Source organism: Falco naumanni, chromosome 13, assembly GCF_017639655.2.
Source record: "Falco naumanni isolate bFalNau1 chromosome 13, bFalNau1.pat, whole genome shotgun sequence".
Taxonomy (NCBI): Eukaryota; Metazoa; Chordata; class Aves; order Falconiformes; family Falconidae; genus Falco; species Falco naumanni.
In genome coordinates, this window is record NC_054066.1 from 134,326 (window position 1) to 157,961 (window position 23,636).

General features: G+C 49.5%; 1 protein-coding gene across 1 annotated transcript in view; it reads right to left on the bottom strand.

The window, feature by feature from the left end:
* Positions 1-23,636, bottom strand: part of BRD4 (bromodomain containing 4) — a 57,300-nt gene that overhangs the window by 3,454 nt on the left and 30,210 nt on the right. Inside the window, 11 exon segments of the mRNA XM_040613349.1 lie at positions 668-798; positions 903-1,062; positions 1,265-1,377; positions 4,130-4,224; positions 4,226-4,673; positions 4,846-5,239; positions 6,268-6,320; positions 15,419-15,529; positions 17,038-17,336; positions 18,593-18,792; positions 19,421-19,630. Coding sequence (XP_040469283.1) covers positions 668-798; positions 903-1,062; positions 1,265-1,377; positions 4,130-4,224; positions 4,226-4,673; positions 4,846-5,239; positions 6,268-6,320; positions 15,419-15,529; positions 17,038-17,336; positions 18,593-18,792; positions 19,421-19,630 — 2,214 coding nt within the window.

Here is a 23,636-nt window from a genome sequence, read left to right on the forward strand (position 1 = left end):
CTCCTTTACGCCTGGAAAGGCCACGGGAAGGTCTTCCCAGAGCCTTCTCCAGCCTGGAGAACCCCAGCTCAGCCCATCCTCACCCAAGAGATGCTCCAGCCCTCTGAGCACCTTTGTGGCCTCCTCCACACCCACCGCTCCAACAGATCCATGTCCTCATCCCGAGGAGCCCAGAGCTTGAGCCAGGACTCCAGGTAGGACCATCACCCCCCCCTGGACCTCCTGACCATGCTGCTTCTGATGCTTTTTGGGCTGGAGGTGCCCATGGGCAGCTCATGTCCAGCGCTGCACCCACCAGCACCCTCACGCCCTTCTCCCTGGGGCCGCTCTCCATCCCTTCATGCCCCAACCTGCACCGATCCTGACCAGCCACAGGACCTTGTGTCTGGCCTCGTGGAACCTTCTGAGGTTCTCCTGGGCCCACAGCTGGAGCCTCTCCAGGTCCCTCTGGATAGCACTCGGCTCCTCCGCCTGCAGGGGGGTCCCACCTCCACCCCTCTGACCTCTCCCAGGTGCTTTGCACCTCCAAGCGGGCAACATGGAGGTGAAGAACCCCAGCTCTTGGCCAAACACCAAGCTCCAGGCCACCAGCACGGTCCTGCCTCATGGTGGTTTAATTCTGAATTTTGGGAGGTTTTTTTCCCATTTTTTTTCCAGGGTCTGTTACCTTTTTTGGGGCAACGGGTGTTTTCGGCTCTTGTTTCTGCCGATCCTTCTCTTGCACTCCTGGTGGCGGGGGGTTTTGCTCTGGGGGTCTGATGACGGGTCGTCCCCCCTCCATGGGTTTCATCTCCGTCCCTAAAAACCAGTGGCTCCTGTCAGAGGTTACTGGGGTCCTCTGGGAGCCCCACGGTGAGGGGGAACCAACTCAGGGGAGGGGACACGTCTGTCCCCAGACTCACGTTGCGGGATGTGCGCGGGTGGTTTGATGCTCTCCGGGTGTTTTGGCGGATCTTGCCGCAACGGGGGACTGAAGGTCTCGTTACGGATGACGGGCGAATGCATCTTCTCCTCCTTCACCACCATGGGCTGAGACTGGACGACGGAGGCGGCTCTCATCTCCTGCGACAGATAAAAGAATCAAGGAACGTTCTGGAATGCCCTTCCCTCATCCCCTCCCTTCTCTCCATCCCCAAATTCCTGATGCAAACCACTGGCCAAGGGCCCCTGGGCTTTCGGCGCGTGCTCCCAAGCTGGCGGTGGGAAGGTGCTGGTCCCCGTCAGGTGGGACCCCCGCGGTTGGGTGCTCTGCTTTCCTTTTTACCTGTTTTTTTGGCTGGATAGTTTGTTGAGGTGGCGACTGGTGGACCAAACCCTGGAACTGCGGCATCTGTGGGGAATGCATCATGAGAGGGGAAGGGGCTTCCCTCAAGTGACCTGGGAACAGTTTTGGCATCAATCAGTTAACCGTCGTCACCACCGGCACGCCAGACATCACCCGAAAAACAAATAAAAAAAATCAGCCAGTCGGCGCACGCCATCCCCCTACGGGACGAGCTCCCCCTCCCCGCCTGAAGCGGGGTGGCCCTGGGATGTGGCTCTGGGATGTCCCCAGCGGACCCCAGCCACCTCCTCCCAGCTGGGACCGCTGCCACCACCCAACACCAGGGAGTAGAAGATGCTCCGAGGCTACGCGGTGGTTTGTCGGGTCCGGGCAATGCTCGGTTCTGATGTCCCCCCCCACTGCCGGGACCCCTCCTCCTTGTTCTTCTGGGGGGTCCAGCACTATTTCCAGCTGTAGGACGGTTCCCCTGGGACACCCTGGTCCTGCCTGGCCCCCTCCCTGCCCCCAGCCTGGGCTCTCCGGGTGGGATTTTGGGAGCCGGCAAGGTCCAGCTCAAGCATCAGGTCCAAGCTGCCTGCCCTCCCCCTGCTCCATCCCTAAAAACTCGGGATCTATCCTGCCTACGCCCGCGTGGGGCTGAGCAGGACAACTTCGGGAGCCAAGCCCCGACGGGCCACAACGTGGGGACCAGGTGGCCAACACAAGCAGGAGCTGTCCCCAAACTGCCGAGGTTTTATGGGTCTGGAAGGTCCGGAGTCATCCCGGCTGCGGATGTTTCCCGTTGGGAATGCCAGTGGTGGCACCATGGAGTGGGCTCTCCATCGTGGAGATCCAGGATCGCCCATGGCCGCGTTAATCAGCTGCTTCCTCCAATTCCGGGGATGGCTGGAGGTCATCACACCGGTTACCCCCCAAGATCTTTCCACCTCCTCTGCCTGGCAGCCAGGCGGCTGTTATCGGAGGCCACGCTCCGAGGAACACCAGGACACCTCTGTGGAACATCCACAGCCCTGACCTCCTCCAAGAGGGGGGAGCAGACCCCCTGCCTCCTGGGGGGACCTCCTGATGCTGGCATGCAGCTAGGCTGGCCAAGAAGACTCAAAAACCTGAGGACCCTGTGGCCTTCAAAGATCTGAGAACTCCCGAGTTCCGCAGACATTTGAGATCCTTGAGATTCTCAAAAATGAAGATTCTCGAGTTCCTCAAAAATGTGATTCTTGAGGTCCTCAGGGAATTGAGATCGATTTCCTCAAAGTTCTGACATCCCTGAGTTCCTCCAAGACCTTAGATCTTCAAATCTAAGAACCTCAGGATCCTCACAAATGAGATCCTCCAGTCCCTCAAAAACTTGAGAACCCTGAGATCCTCAAGAACTTGAGATTCTCGAGGTCAAGGGACTGAGATTGATGACATCCCCAAGTTCCTCCAGGACTTTAGATACTCAAGATCCTCACAAATCTGAGAACCTCGGGATTCTCCCAAATGAGATCCTCGAGTCCCTCAAGAACTTGAGAACCCTGAGATACTCAAGAACTTGCAATTCTCGAGGTCCTCAAGGAATTGAGATCCGAGTTCCTCAAAGTTCTGACATCCCCAAGTTCCTCCAAGAGTTTAGATCTTCTCAGGATCCTCACAAATCTGAGAACCTTGAGATCCTCAAGAACCTGAGATTCTCGAGGTCAAGGAATTGAGATCGAGTTCCTCAAAGTTCTGATATCCCCCAGTTCCTCCAAGACTCCAGATCTTCAAGATCCTCACAAATCTGAGAACCTCGCGATGCTCTCAAATGAGATCCTTGAGTTCCTCAAAAGCTTGAGAACCCTGAGATCCTCAAGAACTTGCAATTCTCGAGGTCCTCAAGGAATTGAGATCCGAGTTCCTCAAAGTTCTGACATCCCCCAGCTCCTCCAAGACTTCAGATCTTCAAGATCCTCACAAATCTGAGAACCTTGGGATCCTTACAAATGAGATCCTTTAGTCCTTCAAAAACTTGAGAACCCTGAGATCCTCAAGAATTTGAGATTCTCAAGGTCCTCAAGGAATTGAGATCAATTTCCTCAAAGTTCTGACATTCCCTAGTTTGTCCAGGACTTCAGATCTTCAAGATCCTCACAAATCTGAGAACCTCAGGATCCTCAAGAACTTGAGATTCTCAAGGTCAAGGAATTGAGATCAAGTTCCTCACAGTTCTGACATCTCCAAGTTCCTCCAAGACTTTAGATATTCAAGATCCTCATAAATCTGAGAACCTTGAGATCCTCAAGAACTTAAGATTCTCAAGGTCAAGGAGTTGAGATCAAGTTCCTCAAAGTTCTGACATCCCCCAGTTCCTCCGAGAGTTTAGATATTCAAGATCCTCACAAATCTGAGAACCTTGAGATCCTTACAAACGAGATCCTTGAGTCCCTCAAGAACTTGAGAACCCCGAGATCCTCAAGAACGTGCGATTCTTGAGGTCCTCAAGGAATTGAGATCGAGTTCCTCAAAGTTCTGACATCCCCAAATTCCTCCAAGACTTCAGATCTTCAAATTTGAGAACCTGAGGATCGTCACAAACGAGATTCTCAGAAATTTGAGAACCCTGAGACCCTCAAGATCCTCCCACAGTCCCTCTCCTCAAATTTTAGGAGGATTTGGGATGGAGAGCAGCATTGCTGGGCAGTTACATCAGGCTCCAGCTCCCGGGGGCTTCCTCTGCACCCCCCACCATCTACCAAGGGGTGCTGGCGGAGCCTGGCCGACGCACGGATGCCACCCCACCACCCCACGTCCCCCCCCCCTCCTCACGCAGGGCGACTGGGCTCGAGCTGTAGCCTCAACCGCCGCCCCCCGCCTCCTGCTCACCGGTCGAGTAGGGATCGGGCTTATGATGCCGCGGCGACGGGTGATGCTGGATGACCTGCTGCGGTTTGGCCGGCTGCGGCGGCGGGGGCGGCGGGGGGCGGTTGCGGGGGCGGATGTTGCTGCGGCGGCGGTTGGGGTTGGGGGATGTGGGATGGGAAGGGCATGGGTTGCATGTGCATGGGCCGCGGCGGCGGCTGGTGCTGCAGCTGCTGCACCGCGGGGTGAGCCGGCGGCTGCAGGGGTGGCTGCGGCTGCGACTGGACCTTCACTGAAGGGAGAAGAGGAGTCTGCGGCTGCTGCACTTTCTGCAGCTGCTGAAGGTAGAGCTGCATCTGGCTGGTGCTCAGAGGCAGGTTGTGGTGCGGCGGCGGAGGTTCTTCGTCCTCCAGCAGGACCTGGGGAGGCTGGGGCAGAGGCGGCTGAGGAAGCATGGGTTGCTGGCTGATGGCCGGCGAGACGGCCGGTGGACGCGAAGGCTTCGGGGGGAGCGCGGCAGCTCGGTTACTGGGTCTGGAGGGCTGCTGAGGCAGAGCGTTGTGCAAAGCTGGGGAGAAAGGGAAGGACACGGTGGCACGACGGACACCAGGAGCCCAGGACCTCCCCTGGCCCACCCACTCCCGCTCCTCCATCCATCCCGTTCACCCCCCCGGGAGTAACAAACCCCTCCACCGCCACCATCCTCATCCTCTGGGGGAAGGACCAGAGGTCGGGCTCACCTGGAGGAGACACCACGGCATGCTGGTTGAGGTGGGGAGGAGTGCTGTGCTCGGGCGGCTGGGGGAGGTGGGGCGGCATCTCCGGCTGAGGCAGATGCATGATGGGTTGGGTGAAATGCGTCATGGTGTCAAACATGTTCCCCGGCAGCGGGTGCTCCAGGACAGGGACTTGCGCAGGGACGAAAGGCGGAGGAGAAGATTTCATTGGCGGTGGAGCTTGTTGAGGAACGGGAGGGGGCGGCGGGGGCGGCGGGGGCTGCTGGGGCGGTAACGGCTGCGGTGGTAAGGGCTGCGGCGGTGGAGGGGGCGGCGGGGGCTGCTGCGGTTGTGGCGGCGGAGGAGGCTGTGGCGGCGGCGGTTGCTGCTGCACCGGTTGATGGTGGTGATGGTGATGCTAAGGGAGGAGAAAAAAACCCCAGTGAGTTACCAAAACACCTCACCAGTAAACCCCTCCTAGTCACCCAAACGCCCGCCCTCCTCACCACTGAAGCACCCCCCCCCCCCAGTCACCAAACCACTTTCTGGGTCACCAGAACCCCTCTCTGGTGACCCAAAACCTCTCTCTGGTCACCAACAATGACCTCCCAGGCACCAAAACACCTTTTCGGTCACCAAAACACCTTTCCAGTGACTCAATCCTCTCTTTGGTCACCAACAATGACCTCCCAGCCACCAAAACACCTTTTTGGTCACCAAAACCCCTCTCTGGTGACTCAAAACCTCTCTTTGGTCACCAACAATGACCTCCCAGTCACCAAAAGGCCTCCCCAACCACCAAAAAAACCCTTTTGGTCACCAAAACCCAACTCCATCTCTGGGAACTCAAAACCTCTCTTTGGTCACCAACAATGACCTCTCAGTCACCAAACACTTTTTTGGTCACCAAACCTCCTCTCTGGTGACTCAAACCTCTCTTTGGTCACCAACAATGACCTCACAGTCTCCAAAAGGCCTCCCCAGCCACCAAAACACCTTTTTGGCCACCAAAACCCCTCTCTGGTGACTCAAAACCTCTCTTTGGCCAACAACCATGACCTCCCAGTCACCAAAACATCTTTTTGGCCACCAAAACCCCTCTCTGGTGACTCAAAAACCCCTCTTTGGTCACCACAATAACCTCTCAGCCACCAAAACACCTTTTTGGTCACCAAAACCCCTCTCTGGTGACTCAAACTTCTTTTTGGCCAACAACAATGACCTCCCAATTCACCAAAACGCCTTCCTGGTGTCCTTCCAACCACATCCCCCAGGCTGGGGTGGCTTGGGACACCTTCCAAGCAACCCAAAAACTTCTTTGAGCGATGGGCTCAGCCAAGCCACGTGTGCCGGCACCGGTCCCTCCCGGCATTCTTGGCGCTCCTGAACCTCCCCGAGGATTCAATCCCAACTCAAGTGAGATGGGATGGATGCCGCATCTCCTACCTTTTTTTGCTCTCGGCCCGAATGCCCTTTTTTCTTCAATTTCGGCGCCATTTCTGCCAAAAAAAAAAACAGAAGGGGGGGACAGAGCAAACGTTAGTACCGCAGCGGTGCCGCTCTGCCCCATCACCCCCGTCAAAAGTCAACGGCACCATCCAGTACCGACAACGGCAAAGGAGAAGGATTTAGGCATTGCTCGAGCTGGATGTCCCTGGGGACCACTTGCCCGGAGGTTTCACTGCCCTGCTGTTGCAAAAAGGAGAAAATTGTAGCAGAAAGGAGAAGAAAATGAAGGTGAAGACCCCCCCAACCCCTTTCTTCCCACCGGTGTCTTCCCAGTGGAAAAGGACCCAACAGCCAAGAAAAACCATTGCTCAACCAGACTCAGCTATTCCAGGAATGCTGCCTGGCCCCGAAGGGGGAGACAAGGAGCGAGAGACTTGGCAGGAGGAATTAAAAAAAAAAAAAAAGAAAAAGAAAAAAAAAGATATCAAATATCCCGGCTACGCCAACAACAATTTTCCATCCCCCCTTCCCCCTACATCCTCGGAGGGTCTGGGCATCCCGCGGGATGGACTCTCACGCCTCCTCCCCTCCGGAGATATTTTTAAAGCGGCGTAATCGAAAACAACTGGTTTGAGTTTGGGTCCAGGGCGACAATTTCCCAGGATTTCCTCCGCAAACCGTGCCAAGAAACAGCGGATTCACAAAAATCCATCCTCCGAGATCCACAAAAATCCCTCGGGGGTGGGAGTTTTGCTTTTCTTTGGCGTGGAGTTCGGATGGAAAACCTTCAGGGTGACAATGTGGGTGGGGGGTGGAAGCTCCCAGTCCCTGGGGATCATCTCCCAGATGGGATTTTGCCTTTCAATCCCTCCAGAAATTAAGATTTAATTCCTGAAGTTTACTCCTTCACCTGTTGTTTTATTTATTTTTTTTTATCATAAGGCAGCACCAGTGACTGGTATCAGCACTGGAGCACGCCCAGATGCTTGATGATGGGATTTATTGGACCAGTGGCACCATTGTGCAGGTTTTGAGGCTGAAGTCCATAAAAAAGTAGCTTTTTTGGGAAAAAAAATACCAACGAAAAAAATGGTTGGGAAGGCAAGAAGGGAAAATTTCAGCACTGGCAGCTCAGTTCCTATTCACCCGCCTGAAAAAGCTTGGTTTTAAATAGAAAAATATTTGGTTTCAAGGTGGAAAGAGGCTTTTTGAGTTCATGGTTGATGATCCCTCACTACACAGCGCGGATCCGGTGGATCCGGGGGTAACAGGAGAGCGGGAGGTCGCAGTGGATGCCAGCATCCAGGGATGTGGTGAAGAGTGAAACGGGGATTGAAATGCTGCCAGGGAGATGGGATGTTGGGAAGAGGTAGGATTCCTTGAAGTCTCGTGGTGATGGGATGGACATTTGTGGCTCCAAATGGGCGTCCAGGGATCCGGATGGGCATCCAGGGATCTGGATGAACATCCCTGGCTCTGGACAAGTGGCTGTAGCTCCAGATGGACACCTACAGCTTCCGATGGGCATCTGTGACTCCGGATGGGTGTCGTCCACGGATCCTGACTGTCATCCACGGCTCTGGATGAGCCTCTTGTGGCTCAAGATGGGTGTCCACTGATCCAAATGGGCATCCACAGCTCCGGATGGATGCTGGGCATGAATCCCCCTTCCAGAAAGACCAAGATCTGACATCTTCTTCCATCAAGAGGGAAAAAGTGCTTGGCAGAACCTTGTTGCTCATCCTGCTGACGCTGGAGAAGAAACAAGGACAAGAAATGGAGACAAGCTTCTCCAGCAGATGCTCCCGATGGATAAAACATGTCCGGGTACAGCTGGTGGGGGGTGGAAGTGGCTTCACAGAGCACCTGGTTGGTCTTGTCCCACTTAATTAGGATAAAAGCCTTAATTAGGATAAAAGCACTCCTAAGACGGTAAAGAAACCCCAAAATCAGGAGAAACACGCAGAGCACGGGTGCCAGGTGGTAAGAGAAGAGAAAAACTGCGGACCAAGCCAGGATCAGCAGGGATGGAGAATGGGTTCCCAAAAAAAAGCCACATGATCCAGCGGTGTCGCGAGCGAGCGCATCCCTGCTCTGATGCTGGGTGGAAAGAGGAGCTGCCACGGTCTGACCGTGCAGCTCCCCAACCCAGCTGGTTCCTGGCATTGCTCCTTCGGGAAAGATGGGCGTGCTCCTCTCCATCCATCCATCCATCCTCCAACGTGTCACGACCCAACGGTTCTCCCAGGGGAGCTTTTTCGGCGTAGGCTTTGCCGTCAAGTCTTGGTGTAAGCCAAATAGCACCACAATGACCCCAGGCAAGACCTGGGAGCAGGACGGGTGAATCTTGCCACTTCAATCACTTGATACACTGTAACTGTGGCTGGAAGTGGTGGACAGATGCTTTGGGAGACCCTTCAACAAGACAACGAAGCCAACAGAGACCAAGAGTGGCAAAGCCACGACGGTCCCGAGGGGATGACCCCGTGGGACTGGTGATTTGAGAGGCACAATGAGCTTGGCAAACCCAACCAAAGGATGAACGTTCTTCACTGCTGAAGATGGTTGTTGAGTGACAGCTGGTGTCGTGAGGTTTGGCATCTCACCAGGGAACAAGAGCATCGAAAAGAAGCCCTGTCCCATCTCCAACCCCAACAGCATTTCACGCTGGGACGTCTTCCCCAAGAAGACAAAGCCCATGGAGACCATGAGCAGCAACGCCACGATGGTCCCAGGGGGGATCCCCCAGTGGCATTGGTGAGTTTGGAGATGCCAACTCTACCAAAGGATGAAGCTTCTTCACCACGAAAGATGGTTGTTGGGTTACTGCTGGCATTAACATGGTTCAACATCTCTACTGGTGTCTCCCCAGGGAGCAAAAGCACTGAGGAGAAGCCCTGTCCCATCTCTGACCCCAACACCGTTTTGTGCTGGCCAGTTAGATCTCATCTGCAGGGCTAAAAATCCCTGGGATTAAAGAAGAAAATAATTTCTATGATGTCACGTCAAGATGTTTTCAGAACAGAAAGGCTGAATTGCTGCACGAGGCTCCGCTCCTGCCAGTGTGACGGCAGCCATGTGTATGTATTTTATTTTTCCCTAAATCCTCATCTTTTACTCCCACCCAAATTTGCCCAAAGTAGCAAAACACCAACATATGGTTCACTATCATCATCATTTCACATTATTAGTTAAAATTCCATGATTATACAAACAGTGCATTTTTCCGTAGCAAGCCACTTTATTGATTTTATTATTTAAAAATAAAAATATCAAAGCTATACAATTTTTCTCTTTTTTAGAGGGGGAAAAGAAGCTGGTGGTTACAAGGCTGCGAAATCCCGAAGCATGCAGAGAGAATATAAAAATAAACAGATTTATATAAAGTATTTGTAGCAGATCAAGGTTAAGTGGAAAAAAAAAATCTAAATAAATGCCGTTACGGAAACAGTTTGTTCATACTTAAATTCATCCTGATTTTCCAAGTCTGGTGTATTCAAGAAAAAAAAAAAGATCTAAAATTACAAGTTTGCTAAAAACATGCAGTTATACATTCCAGTAAAATCATGATCCCATGTATTTACCCCTGTGTCTCCCAGGAAAATAACAAACTTATTTGGGGAAAATAATATAATAAATGCTAAAAGTGACTGGAGTCCAAAATCCAACCCAACAACAACAAAAAGGCAACTTTTATATATAATATTGGCTATAAATACAATTTTTATATGCAAGAAGGAATTGCTATTAGGTTTTAGGGCCGCAGAGCTGCGACAGAGCCTCCTGGATTCAGCAGTGGAGTATTTTTTGTAGTGGACAATACTAATTTTCATTAATTGTGCTCTTGGGAGATGGGACTGGTGCCTTTGTCCACCCTACAGACCCCATCAATCCCCCCCCCAAATTTGGGATGCCAGCAACTGTGGCTCTGCCAGAGAAACGACCGGGTCAGCTGTTATTCTCCAAATCACATGAAATACACCAAAATCTGCCTGACAGGGTGCTGGATCCCCACGAAGGGGATGCTCAACCCAGAGCCACAGCTACTCCACAGTGGGAAAGACTGGGAAGCAACTGGGAAGACTCGTGTTAGGTCACTGAGGGACTCCAGTCCTTCCTCCCGTACCCCATGGCCGAGAAACTGAACCAGAAGGAGCAAATTACCTCAAAAGGCACAAAACTACTTGAAAAAATAAATGGTTGGGTTCAATCCATCCGTCTCTCAAACTCCAAGGAAAATGGACTGAGGATTAAAGTTCCCCGAAAAGAAACCAGCACATGGAGGACATGGCGGGGGGGTGGGGTGGTGGCTGGGACTGAGCTTCAGCAGCACCCATGGGTTCAACCTGGATGCTTGGGATTGAAACCTGGTACCTGAGGACTAAACCTTTACCTTAAACCCAGGCTCCTGCAAATTAAACCCAGAAAACCAAATTAAATCCAGGTTAACTTCGAATTAAACCTGGGTACCTGTGGATTAAGCCCCAGTAGTTCTGAATTAAAACCAAGGACGTGTGAATTAAACGTGGGTACCTGCAGATTCCAGGTCCCTCGGAATTAAAATTGTGATTTAAACCCAGGTACATGCAAATTCTGGGTGCCTGGGAATTAAATCTGGATGCTGGGAATTAAACCTGGGTGCCTGGGAAGGAAACCTGGTACCTGAGGACTAAACCTTTACCTTAAACCCAGGCTCCTGCAAATTAAACCCAGGAAACTTTGAATTAAATCCAGGTTAACTTCGAATTAAACCTGGGAACCTGTGGATTAAGCCCCAGTAGTTCTGAATTAAAACCAAGGACGTGTGAATTAAACAAGATTCCAGGTCCTTTTGAATTAAACCTGCGATTTAAAGCCAGGTACATGTCAATTAAATTCCCGGGTCCCTGGGAATTAAAGCTAAGGTACCTGCCAATTAAACCTGGGTACCTGTGATTGAAACCGTTGTACTTCTGAATTAAACCCGGCTGCCCCGGAATTAAAACCTGCCCACTTCTGAATTACAACATGAGTACCTGCGATTTAAACCCACCCAGGTGGCCTCGTGTTTTTTTTTTTTTTTTTTTAAAATGTATTTATATATGTTTTTTTTAATTTATATATATACTTATATATATTTATATATATAATTAAATTAAAAAAATTAAACTCAGCTACTTCTGAATGAGACCCAGATACCTGCTAATTAAATCCAAGTACCTGTGGCTTTAAACCCAGATATTTTTGAATTAAACTTGAGAGATTTTCAACTCTGTGAAGTCCCAGCCACCACTGACCGGACCCAGCCTTATGTTAGTGCCTCTCCTCCTAAAAATGGGATAAAAATCTTTTGATCTGCTACGAGCAGCTCCGCAAACCCCCAGGAACAGGTTTTCCAGCACTGCTGAGCCAGCTCTAATCCCAATTTTTAAGATTTTTAATCCTTCCTAAAACCTTGAGCAAGCGGCAAAGCCGCCCTGCTTTACGCCACCGCGTAGAACGCGCCGGCAAACGCGATCCGCCCGCGGGAAACAGAAGCAAAGCCAAATCCTCAGCCATCAGCTCACTGAGCCTCAAATTAAATCGCTAAACTTGTCATCTCTGCTGTTAATTACCGTGAATCCCGCCCCCCCCCCCCCCCCCGACTGGTTTTTCAGGGGTCTTGGGAAGCACCTCCCGTCACACACAGGGGATTAAATAACTGAAGCATCCTCAAGTTGTGAGGATGAACAGGCAGAGCCCGCCCCGATTTGCCATGAAATCACCCCAAATTTTGTGCCTACCAAACCTAAGCCAGGTTTTACGTTGCCCAAGCACCTGAACAGCCCGGCCCAAGATGCTCCAAGCTGGGAGAAGCATCGGGAGATGCTGGGAGAGCTCACTTGTGGCTGCCTGCAAGCGAAAAATCCTACCTAGGTGCTTCCAGGATGCAGTTCGGGGTCATTTGCATCCATTAATTTTTAATTACAACAAGTTAAACCGGAATAACCCTCTCGATTGGCACCTCTGGTTTTCTCAGGGCTCAAGGCAAAGGCTCAGTCCCATCTCCTACGCTACAAAACCGGTATTATCCTCAGTTTTCCTTCCTTTGAAGCCTCCTATTTTCAGATTTTCACCCCAATGCTCCCGATTTAATGCAATACCACGTTTAATTGCCAGCTCCAAGGAGGGATGGAGATGTCGCATGGATTCGAACAGGTAAAATAAAAATAAATCCGATTTTAAAAGCTCTGGCTTGCAAAAAGGCAAGAGGCAGCTCGTGGGAGCCACCGCCGAGCAGTAAAATGGCACTGTAAAGAGAATAAAAGGGAGTTGCAATCGATTGCAATTAATTCTATCTTACAATTTCATCGCATCTGTGTTTGCTTATATGCATTAGCATTAAATGCCTCTTTTTTTTATAATGATACACCCAAGCAAATGCCAAAAAATCAAGGTAAAAAAATCCTCTATTGCACAAAGTGATCCCACCGTCCAGCGGCTTGGCGGGCAAATAAAAGCTTTGTTAACAGAAAATAAATTGCTAAGATGCCAGATCGCCTTCAGAATGGCAGGGCAACGTTTTAATTTTGAAGCTTACTAATTGAAACTCTAATTCTCCGCTTCAGCCAGCGCAGACGCTGCCTTATCCCCCCCCCCCCCCCCCCCCCCCAAAAAAAAATAAATCGACGAATATTTCACAACAGCAAAACGAACCGGCTCGTTCCGCTCGGGGTCGTTAAAATAACATCACTGTAAACACGCTGTGTCAAAAATACACCTTAAAACATCTTAGAAATGTCTTTTGAAAAGGTCTTAAAACTTGCATCTTAAAAGAGCTTTTAAAAGGTGGTCTTAAAACGCCTTGAAATGGCCTAAAAGGTCTTTTAAAAGGTCTTAAAATACAACTTAAAAAGTGGTTCAGTGGTAACACGACAAATACCGGGATGGAGAAAATCTGCTTGATTATCATCAAATCCCTGCGGTCACAAGGTTTTCATGGTGTATTTTAGCAGAAAGGGGAGGAAAAAATGCTTTAGGAGACCAAAAACCCATCGGCACTGGAAATTAACGGAACACAAGAGATTAATTCTCTTAATTAACTTCCTACCCCAAGCGTTATGGGCTGGATTTGTCCCCCGATGGCGTAATGCTGGCACAGAGGGAGGGTATTCGTGCCAGAGCCGGGGTCCTTAAGCCTCTCCCAAGGACCTGACCTGGACATCAGCCAAATCCATCCCAAATACTTGGGAGACGAGATGGCAAAGATGGGAGGGATACTGGATTTGGGAAAAAGCAGCCAAAAAGAGGAAAAATGCATTTAAATAAAACACCAAGAGCAACCCTGGGCTCCTCCGCATCTAACCAGGCGTCGTTTGGGGGAGAAACACCCAAAAAAGAGCATTTTCCGCTCTCCTGGAAGCTGGATTTACCAGAGCAAGAGCAGCACGGAGGAGATGCTGGTGCTTTTCCAGGTTTGAATTTCTGCTCATTGAAACGAGAAGGGTTTGGCACCGGTGCATCCTGAAAAATTCCCACCTCGCATCTCGCATCCCTGCTGCTGAGCTCCGGCAGGATCCCTGAGCTCATCCCTATAAATCAATCACCCCGGAAGGATCCTGCCATCCCGCTGCGGATCCTTCATCAGCTTTGGAAGGGGCAGGGGGAAGGGAGAGAATTTTACATCAAACACAATTTGCAGAATTGTAGTGGATGGGTTTAGTAGGTCGATTTTATCATTTTACTTGGAAATGGGATGCTGGGATTAAAGCTCTGGATTTGGGATGAGTTGATGTTAGCCAAGATTAATGAGATGTGATACGTCATGATAAACTGGTCACTCCAGTTTGTTTTGGTTGATGGGACTGTGAGCTTGGCAGAAATAAAGCTAAACTGGATCCAAATTTGTTTAAGAACACAAATATGGCAGGTTTTGCTTTCTCCCATATCAAGCCAGGGCAGAATTTAGCACCAAATAATTTAATTTTCCGATTGCTGAGAGTCAACCCTAACCACTGCATTGAAACTTTAAAAAAAAAAAAAAGCCCAAGTCTATTAAAACCACATTAAAATAGATCAGGATGTTCAAAGACAGCAGCCTCCAGACTTATCCTGGCCAAACACATCCCTAAAAAGCAGAGGGAAAATATCACATCCCTAAAAAGCAGAGAATCACTGGGAAGCATCGCCAGCACCAGCTCAAACTCAAGTCTGACCAATCCTGCTTTTTTTTTTTTTTTTTTTGAGGGTTGTTTGGTTGTTTTTTGGGGGGATTTCTGCTCCTTTTTTCCATGCCGTTCACCCTACATGCCCCACCCAGCTACCAAAATAAATCCAGCTTATTGCCTGCCACGTGCACATCCCGCTTTCCCAACCTGCTGGAGATGTGGAAGTGGTACCAGCGAGTGAAGCGCTGGGATAAGCCCGGCTTAACCTCCGGAGTCCAGCCAGGAGGGAAAACCGGCTTCAAGTGACGGCACCAGCTTTGCTCCCCTGGAAACCAAGGAGGGAACGCCAGCACGGAAAGCATCACCACGGAGAAGAACAGAACAGCCCGATTTAAGCCCGAACACTGGTGGTAGGAGGGAGAAGCAAAGAGTTACGCAGAGCCGATGCCTCTCTGGTGATTTAAAACTGAATTAAAAATCATTTTTTGCTCAAGAGCTGCCTGATGCCGTAGAAGAAAAAGGTTTTTGCCCTTAAACCCGGATTCCTATGTCTTTCTCTATCCCCTGCGGCACGAGCAGTGCTGGTGACAATGTTTTCAACCTCTCCTTCAAGGGAAAAATAAGAGCTTTTTTCCTGAAAATTACAAATCTAAGTCATTAACCAAAGAGCTACCTTGGCGCACGCTAGTTTTTTGGCTCCCGCGCTCGCGTCCCAAGTTCAACAAGAAAAAAACGTCGGGAAAAATCATCCTGTTGGGCTCAAGAACTGCCAGAGACAACATCGCTACCGCCAAGTTGGCCACGCTGAGCCCCAAAACCCAGCAACATGCAGCTGCGTCTATGGTTTTGCTCATTCTAAAGACCATTTATACAAACAAACAAACAAACAAATTAAAATAATAATAATAAAAAAAAAACCAACAAAAAAAAAAGTAATTAAAAGACCGAGCCAGGAATGAAAACATATTTATTTATACAGAAACCAGGTCTAGGACTGAGTCGTTAAATAAGCTGCGTCTAACCTGTTTCTGAATCTTCACTGTCGGAGGAGCTGGACTCGCTGGTGCTCTCAGACTCTGAGGAGGAGAACCCCTTCATTTTAGAGGAACCAGCAATGACATCCACTTTCTCCGCTGCAAGAAGACAACAGTACGACATCGTTAGAGGCTAATTAATAACCCGTAGTCCTGCCTGGTGCTGCCTGCTCCTCCCGTACCAACAGCAGCAGCCACGCGGATGGGCTAAGCCGAGCTCCAGTCCTGCCTGTCTGCTCACTTGAACCGGGATTTAAGCCTCGCTTGAGCGAGGACCTTCCTCATCCTCCTAATCCCGGCTCCGAGCGGGAAGGTTTGGCTTTAACCAGCCCCTTTGGGTCTCCTCCTCCAGCTGGCTCGTGTCCAGCCAGGAGCCGGTGCTTAATCCCGCGTGGCTGTGTGACACGGGGTTGGAAACCCGCTGGGGTTTTGATTTTTTTTTTTTTTTTTTTTAGCTGCCTCAACTTGTTGGTGTAAGGAGGTGGCAGGAGGCTGAGGCAGGGGAAAGGACAAAAAAAATCAACTTTTTTTTAATAGTTTCAATCAGAATCCCGATAGATGGCTACACGCTAGGATTTGCTCAAGCCACCGGCCACGCTGGAAGCCTTTACTAAAACCCCGACACTAAAGAAAAAAACCCATCTAAATATTTTCCTAAGGTATAGGAAGATAAAATCCCGAAGGATTTGGCCAGCTTTGTTTCCCCCTCTGATTTATCCTGAGAAGTCATTGCTACCCCCTGGCCATAGGAAATCAAGGGACCCCCTTTAAATCCCCCTATTTCTCCCTCTGTTTGCTGCCACATCCTTTTGCTTTGGGTGGTTTATGTAAAAAAAAAAAAAAAAAAGCTTTTCATCATTCTTCAGTCGTTAATAAATACATGTGTTACACAAATCTGTATTTCAAATTGTATTAAAAATAGAAATGGGTATAAATTTCTAGATAAAATGTACCTAAATTGCGTTTATGGTTAGAACAAATGGATACAAAATACATTTCAACAGATCACAAGAGACTGAAATATGCAAAAGTCTATCAAAATAAGTTAAAATATCCATTAAAAAAAGGGAAACCCCCTCTTCTACCTCCTGAAGCGGAGGTGGGAGGCACAGGGAGCCCCCTCAGCCTGAATCCCGACATCCGTCCAGCACGCCGGCATCCCGCGGATGCTGAGGGGGAGGAACTGGGTGCCCCCCACCTCGCCTCTGCTCCCTGCCCCCCAACAAAGCTCTGCCGCTCATCAGAAAGGTCCTCAACGGGTTTAAGAAAAACGGCTTGCATCAGATTGAAACAACCCACTTGCAGTGTTAATTGGAATCAAACCACCGACGTTTCGGGGGTATATGGGAATAAGCGGTGGCGTATCGGTGCCACAAAATTCCAGTCCCGTGGCAGGACTCGACAAACATTGACGTGTCATTAGAAAAACAGTAAATCCAGGAAAATTTGAAAAAAAAAAGACATAAAATCCTCTTTTTCACTGGACAACGGTCCCAAGCACCTCAATACCTGCACCCACCTTTCCTCCTCCCCATCTCTGCCTCCAGCCTGGAAAAGCATCGCTGGAGAAAAAGGAGAAAAAATTGGTTTTGGGGGCTAAAAGGTACCTTGAGGTTTCCTCTTCTTCCGTAAACACGATGTTACGTATCTCTCCAGCTCCCGTAAGGTGGATGGTTTTAATGTCTCAAAGTCAATCTCGATCTCATCGGGATTGGAGTTTTTGAGCGAGGGTTCTCTCGACTGGATGATATGGACAACTCGGCCCAGTTTTTCACCGGGGAGTTTATTAATGTCCAGGCTCAGCTGCCTCTTCTCCTCATAGGACATGGGTTTACACTTCTCCTCCTCCTCAGACTCGTAGGCTGGAGGGGGCTTGCTGTTCTTCACCGCCACAGGTTCCTTCTTACTACTTAAGAACAATTATAAAATGTTATTATAGAACAGTAATGCCGAAAAGCAGCCGCTTGGCTCTAACCTCTTAAAAATGTCACCACTACACGGTGGTGGGGTTAATAATTGGAACTTCCCGTTGTGGAAAGGAGCATCTTTTTCATTTACAGCTTGAGCTGGAAGCTCAGCCACAAGGTTGGGATGCGGAAAGCTGAGCTCAACCGGCTGTTAAAGACACCCAAGGCTGAGCTCTGTCCCACCAAGAGCCGAGCGGTCGCAGGAGGGGAAAATTCAGAATTCAGAAAAAGCAGAAGCAGCTCTGGAGGGGAATTCCTTCCATCCACTCTTGGATGGACCAAGGCTCAACCGATGCTGCCCGTTCTTCAACAGGAAAGGCGAGAGGTTGGGCTATTTCAGAGCCCGACACCCCGGTACGGAGAAGTAAAATCCAGCATCCATAAAAAAATATATATTCATAAGAAGGGGAAAAAAGCAATTACGGGGACTCCTCGCCATCACTGCTGGGGTTACCTACACTTCAAACCCGACGGATGTAGATCTATAGATATGCATCCCACCATCTGCAGCAGATTGAGTGCTAGTGCAGTTCATGAATGAAGCCTGGGTAGAAAATCACCCCCCAGTTAGTAAATGATGAGGTTAATGGAGTCACAGACAGCCCGTTTCCCTCCAACAATCCGCTGCCGCGCCTGCTGGGGCTCATTCAAAGCCTCAACGCAATAAATGCTGCGGTGAGGCCCGGAGACGGAGACAAGCTCCAAGATCTTGTTCATTATTTCCTTCTTTCTTAATTTCATCTCATTACAGCAAAATATGCCAAACTACTCCTTTTCCCCCGGGGTTAAATACCAGGATCCTGCCTCCCCTGCAAGCCGGCAGCTAAGTGGTAGAAACTCGGCTCTCAGCATCTTACGTCTTCATTTAAAACTTACAGATCCCCCCCAAAAAGGGGGAGGGGGAAAGAATTAGAGGATTCAGGGATCTGAGATCCAACAGAGCAGCTCCAGGCGATTCCCCCCAGTTCACAGCAGCCACGGGGAAAAGCATCAGCCCCCCCCCCCCCCAAAACCGAAGCTGAACTCATGGTTGGGACTTGACACCGAGCAAAAGGGGCTCGCTGCGAGCCAGCCCTAGCGCGGTATCACTTGTCAAGAATCCTGTGTATAGTTAATTAGCAAAGGGGAAATAATTAAAAAAAAGCAAAGTGCTGCGCGGTAAAATGTTAGGTGACGGAAGGGGGACGGGGCTGACCTGGAGGTACTGCTGTTGCTGTTGCTTTTCTTGGCCTTCTTGGGTGGTGGTTCCTTGGCTTTGCTTTTCTTGGCATCTTCCAGCTCTTCCTTCTTTTTGTGCTTCTCCTTCTTCTTCTCCTTCTTGTCTTTCTCTTTTTTCTTTGGTTTGTTCTGCTGTGGCTGGGACAGGGCTGCAAGCTGTTCATGCACCGCTTTAAGCTGCAAGGCAGACACACACCAAGATCAAGATACTTCTGCCCAGCACCTCCTCCTTTTCCATATTAATTAACTTTTTTTCTCTACCGCCTAACGCTTTCTTATCTTTTAGGAACAATTACGTTGGTTCTTCCAGCTTTTCGTCACGCTGGCATTTCTGGCCATGAAAGTGCTGGCCACCACACGAGGAAGGAGACAACCTCTTTAGGGGCATTCCTCCCTGCTACGCACTAACGACGCTTTAATTAGCATCATTAACAATGCCACGAGCAGGGAAGATGTGGGAGTCAAGGCCAGGGGTTGGAGCGCTGCTCGTTATCTCACGGGCTTTCCCCACGCTGGGTAAATCCTTGCTCCACCCCATGAGTTCAGGGGTGTCCCCCCAAGCGCAAATTCCTGCCGCTGGGGACCACCAGTGTGTCCTCGCTGCACAGGACCATCCTGACAAGCACCAATTCTTTCTGCTTCGCTTGAAAAATGTGAAAAAAAGGCAAAAAAAAAAAAGCAAAGCTGATAGTCATTACTGTACAGCCAAGAAAGTCTACAGCTTTGAGCTGAAGTCCCCAAGGCCACCAAGTCCAAGAAGAAGGATGCAGTGGGGACCCCCAATCCATCACGACGGGTGCGGTACCTGCTCCTGGAGCTCCGCTAACCGCTGAGCTCGCTCTTCCTCGGAGTCATCCGACGAGCTGTCGCTGTCGGAGGAGCTATCACTGCTGCTATCGCTGGAGGAAGGGGGAGCCACCTTGGTGGGAGGTGGCACCACCACCGGAGAAGAAGCTGGAATCACAGGTTCTTCTGGTTCATCTGGCATCTTGGCGAAGCGCATCTCAAACACGTCCTGAAAACAGAGGGTTAAAAATAACACGTGGTTCGGCAACGCAAGGTACTACAAGCACGGCTGGGATCTCCAGGGTGATCCCTATGGATCTGTGGTCTCCACCTGAACAACCGCCACACTGCGTGTTGCAGAAAACAGAATTTCCTGGAAGCTCCAAGCCCACTTGGAATTTTGACTGTCTCCAAGATGGTTTGGGGGCTAAAATTTACCAACAAGGAGGAGAAGACTCATTTAAAAGCCACATCATCCAGGTACTTGAGATGTTCCACATCTTCCGCAATGGATCTGCGGAGAGCTGAAGGCAGGAACTGCAGCTTCGCGGTTCCAGTCCCCTCTTCAACCTGCCTGGGTTTTCCTGACCCGCATCCCATCAAAACCACCTCAATTCAACCCAACCAACTTGCACAAAGACATTACCCAATATCCTCATGAGCAAGGGATGCGACACCAGTTTAATTCCAGTTATCCCACCGATGTCAAAGTCCTTCTTTGTCCTAAAGCCTGACAGGAAAATCCATTTTCATTTGAACCTAAGACAAGGCAGATCAGGTGGGAAAGCCGGCTGTATTTAGAGGGTTTGCAGTGTCTTTTTTGTAGCTTCCCAGAAGAGGAACGAGTGCCTCTTGCATCCCAAAAAAGCTGTTTTTTCCCCCAAGGTGCCACCTTGTGAAAGGCGAACCACTTGCAGACCAAAATCCTATTTTTTGAGCACCTCCTACAACGCAAATGAGCCTTGAAAACGGGCTTGATTCATCTGATTTTAGGTATTTAGAAGTCAGGCACTAATTTCTGAGCTTAGTGACTCACCCCAGGCTCCTTTTGGAGCCCGTAAGGAGCCCGGCAGCTCCCAGATGATGACTGAAGATGGTGGGATGGACATCTCCAAGGCGGCACAAGTGTCAGTGTCCACATCTTCAACATCAAATCATAAAATAAACCAGGTCATTTCTCCTCTTGCCTATTGAAGGTTTGACTTTCTGTCTACAGTTACTGTTTATTTTTATTATTTTCCAAGTCCTGGGTGCGTGGCTGTGACCAGAAACCCACCAGCCAAGACTGGTGATTTTTAAAACCCAGTGAACTGTCAATTTATATTATATGCACGTTTATATTGATTTATAAAACTTAAGTCAAAATCCTGCAGCCAACACCCCCACGAAATCACGCCGATTTAACTCATCACTCGAGCGTGGGAGCGACGTTTCCCATCCTGAGGGTGCCCAGCTCTTCTATTTCAAGCTCATCCTCGTGATTTTAAGGACCTGTTGGGTTCTCTACTACTCAGCATCCATTATTTTTCCACTCTAAGTATAAAGCCGAGCAGGTGGAGCACTGCTGGACTGCATTTCTCCATCCTCAGCTGCCTCGTGCCTTTACTCAAGGTTTTTTTTCTGCAGCCTGGGTGTTTCTGGGCGTGGGAGATATTGCTTTGCTGCTTCCATCTGCTGGCAGAAACGCCGCTGACTTCACCGACGGGCTCAGGTTCAGATTTCAGGGGAAGGAGCAGAAAACGTGGGAGGAAAAGGAGAGATTTCCCAGCTCCTCCAGCTTGCAGAACAACGGAGGCACACACGTGTCACTGAATCGCTGCACTTAATGGGTGTTTACAACTTAATTACTGTTTTCTATCAACCAGAAAGTCTGGTCCTTGATTATCACCAGCAGGCAACGCTCCACCAGCATATATACTCCATTTCGAAGTTCTCTAGGGTCAAAAATAAACCCCCTGGGTTGTTTTCTTTTTTACCTACCTGGTCTTTTAATTAACAGCAAGGTTAATTTAAAGTTCCTTTGTGTGAAGTTAAAAAGCAATCCATCAATTCGAAAGCATCCAGGTTAGGCAAAGCCCTCAACGTCTGAAGGATCCCAAGAATCCAACCAGAGAGGGATGAGAAAAACCCGTGAGTAGATAATGAGCAAATTAATGACTTTTTAATCAGGGATTCTTAGTCCTACATCACTGGTACCACTGAGCCATCCTCACTGGGACCAACATGAACCGTAAACATCTTCCATGCACCGACAGTAACCCTGAAAATCCAAGAAATCATCTTCTGAGGGTGAAGTGGTCACAAAAAGCAGGAGAATGATTATTCCAGAGGCAGATGTTTCCCGCACAGAGGGTAACGCTGAAGGCAGCGCCTGCCACCGTCTATTAACAAAGATGCCATGTTTATTGTTTACGGGTACACCAGTCCAAACTTGAATCTTCAGCATCGTTTCCAAACCTCAGCAGTGCTCCAGCAACCTCCGTTTTTTTAAATTTTATTTCTGAAATCAGTTTTCTGGGCACGGGAAAAGCAAACGGAGAGGTGCCACCGCGGTCTCACAGGGTGGGGAGCGGGATGCAGCCAGTGCTGTGGTACTAACCTCCATCCCATCACCGCTGCGCGGCTGGCTCTGAAATTCAATGCCCATTTTCTGGGGATTACTACGTTCAAAATGCATTTTTTTTCACCTTTCTGTGTCAGAAATAAGTTTCCCAAGTGGTTGATCTTTGCAGGGATGTGTTCCCAAGCCTGTCCACTGGATTGATGCAGATGAAATCCTGATTTCATCCAGCCCTTGGTCCAGATGGTATCACCTGGCAATGCCAGTCACTGAGGATTTTCCCTCATAAAAAAAAAAAAAAAAAAAAAAAAAGAAAAATACCACGTTTCCATGAAACTATTCAGTGCTCGGCAGCCTGCACCGCAAGTGACCGGAATTCCAGATCAGGAATTGCCTTTTCATTCTGCTGGTTGTTGGAAAACGCTCCAAGATGTTGCTTAAAGAGGCTGCGACTTTCTGCGTTAAGACTAAAAACAAGAAGGAAAAGAGCAGCCAGAGGGTGAGCATCGTGTTTTCCGGCATCTACTTATCGTAAAATCCAGAAAAAATATTAGTAAGATGCTGAATCCTACTAAATTCATTATAAAAGCAAGGCGAAACACAGATTTACGCAGCGGTATATTAATCTCAAATTAAACCAGCCCAAACCTGAGCGGTATTTTGAGAAAAGCATCACAAAAAAAATTATGAGTGGTTAAAAACTGAGGACCCATCCCGGAGGACGCAGGTGCCGGGTTTGCTGCCACTTTTGTTTCTCTGCCTCCGTCACGGCTTCACATGTGGAGCGAAGCAAAACCGCTGGCAGCCCCTTCACGAGCCGCTGTTTTCCTTGAGCGAAGCTCTTCTGACGTCGGTACCGGGGGGGGGGGAGGGGAGGGTTTGCATCACATGGAGTTTTTTAAAAGGTTTCCAGGTAGCAAAACCCAGCAAAGTTATTAATATCCAGTTTCTCCTTTCGCCCTCCCCCCCTCAATTTAATAGTTTTTCCCCCAATCTTAACATTTTTCCCACGCTTTCTAGTGTAAACTCAGATCCTTTCCCAGCTTGTTTTCTGCCGGTTGAAGCAAACGACGTCGATTTTCTTCTCCTTTCACAGTGAGAGCTCCGCCGCCACTCCGCTCTGCTCCGTGCCACCTGAGTCACGCTTTTCTAAGCTCATAAAACCTCTTCCCGTACTGACGTGCCTCCTGTGTCCACGCATCCCCCTGAGCCCACCCCGCGTCCCCTCCTTGTTGCGGCCAAGGCATCTTTCCAGCATCCCGCATGTGGCTCCACGAGGATTTGGGGGATTTCACGGCAGCTCCCAGCTGCTCAGCTGGTGAAGTTATTAAGGAGCGATGAAGAGCAGAAAACCTTAATTCTTAAAAAAATTACAAATATGCTCACAATCCTCCCAGCAAAAAAAAAAAAAAAAAAAAAAAAGGGAGGAATTAGCATTTAAGGGAGCTAATTACCTGAAATGACCGATAACGGGGAATGGCCAAGTGGTTTTAATGATAGGTGTTGAAATGTTTTGGTCAAAACCTACCAAATTTAGGAGCTCTCCATCCCTTTGCAGCGGTTTTCTGTGGCTGCCGTGAGCTCCTTCAGCAGCAAAAGGAGCTCGGTCTCTCCCAGACCCACTGGGAGCAAAGTGCTTTTCCCTGCTTCAGCCAGCAGCTCCAAATTCCCAAGA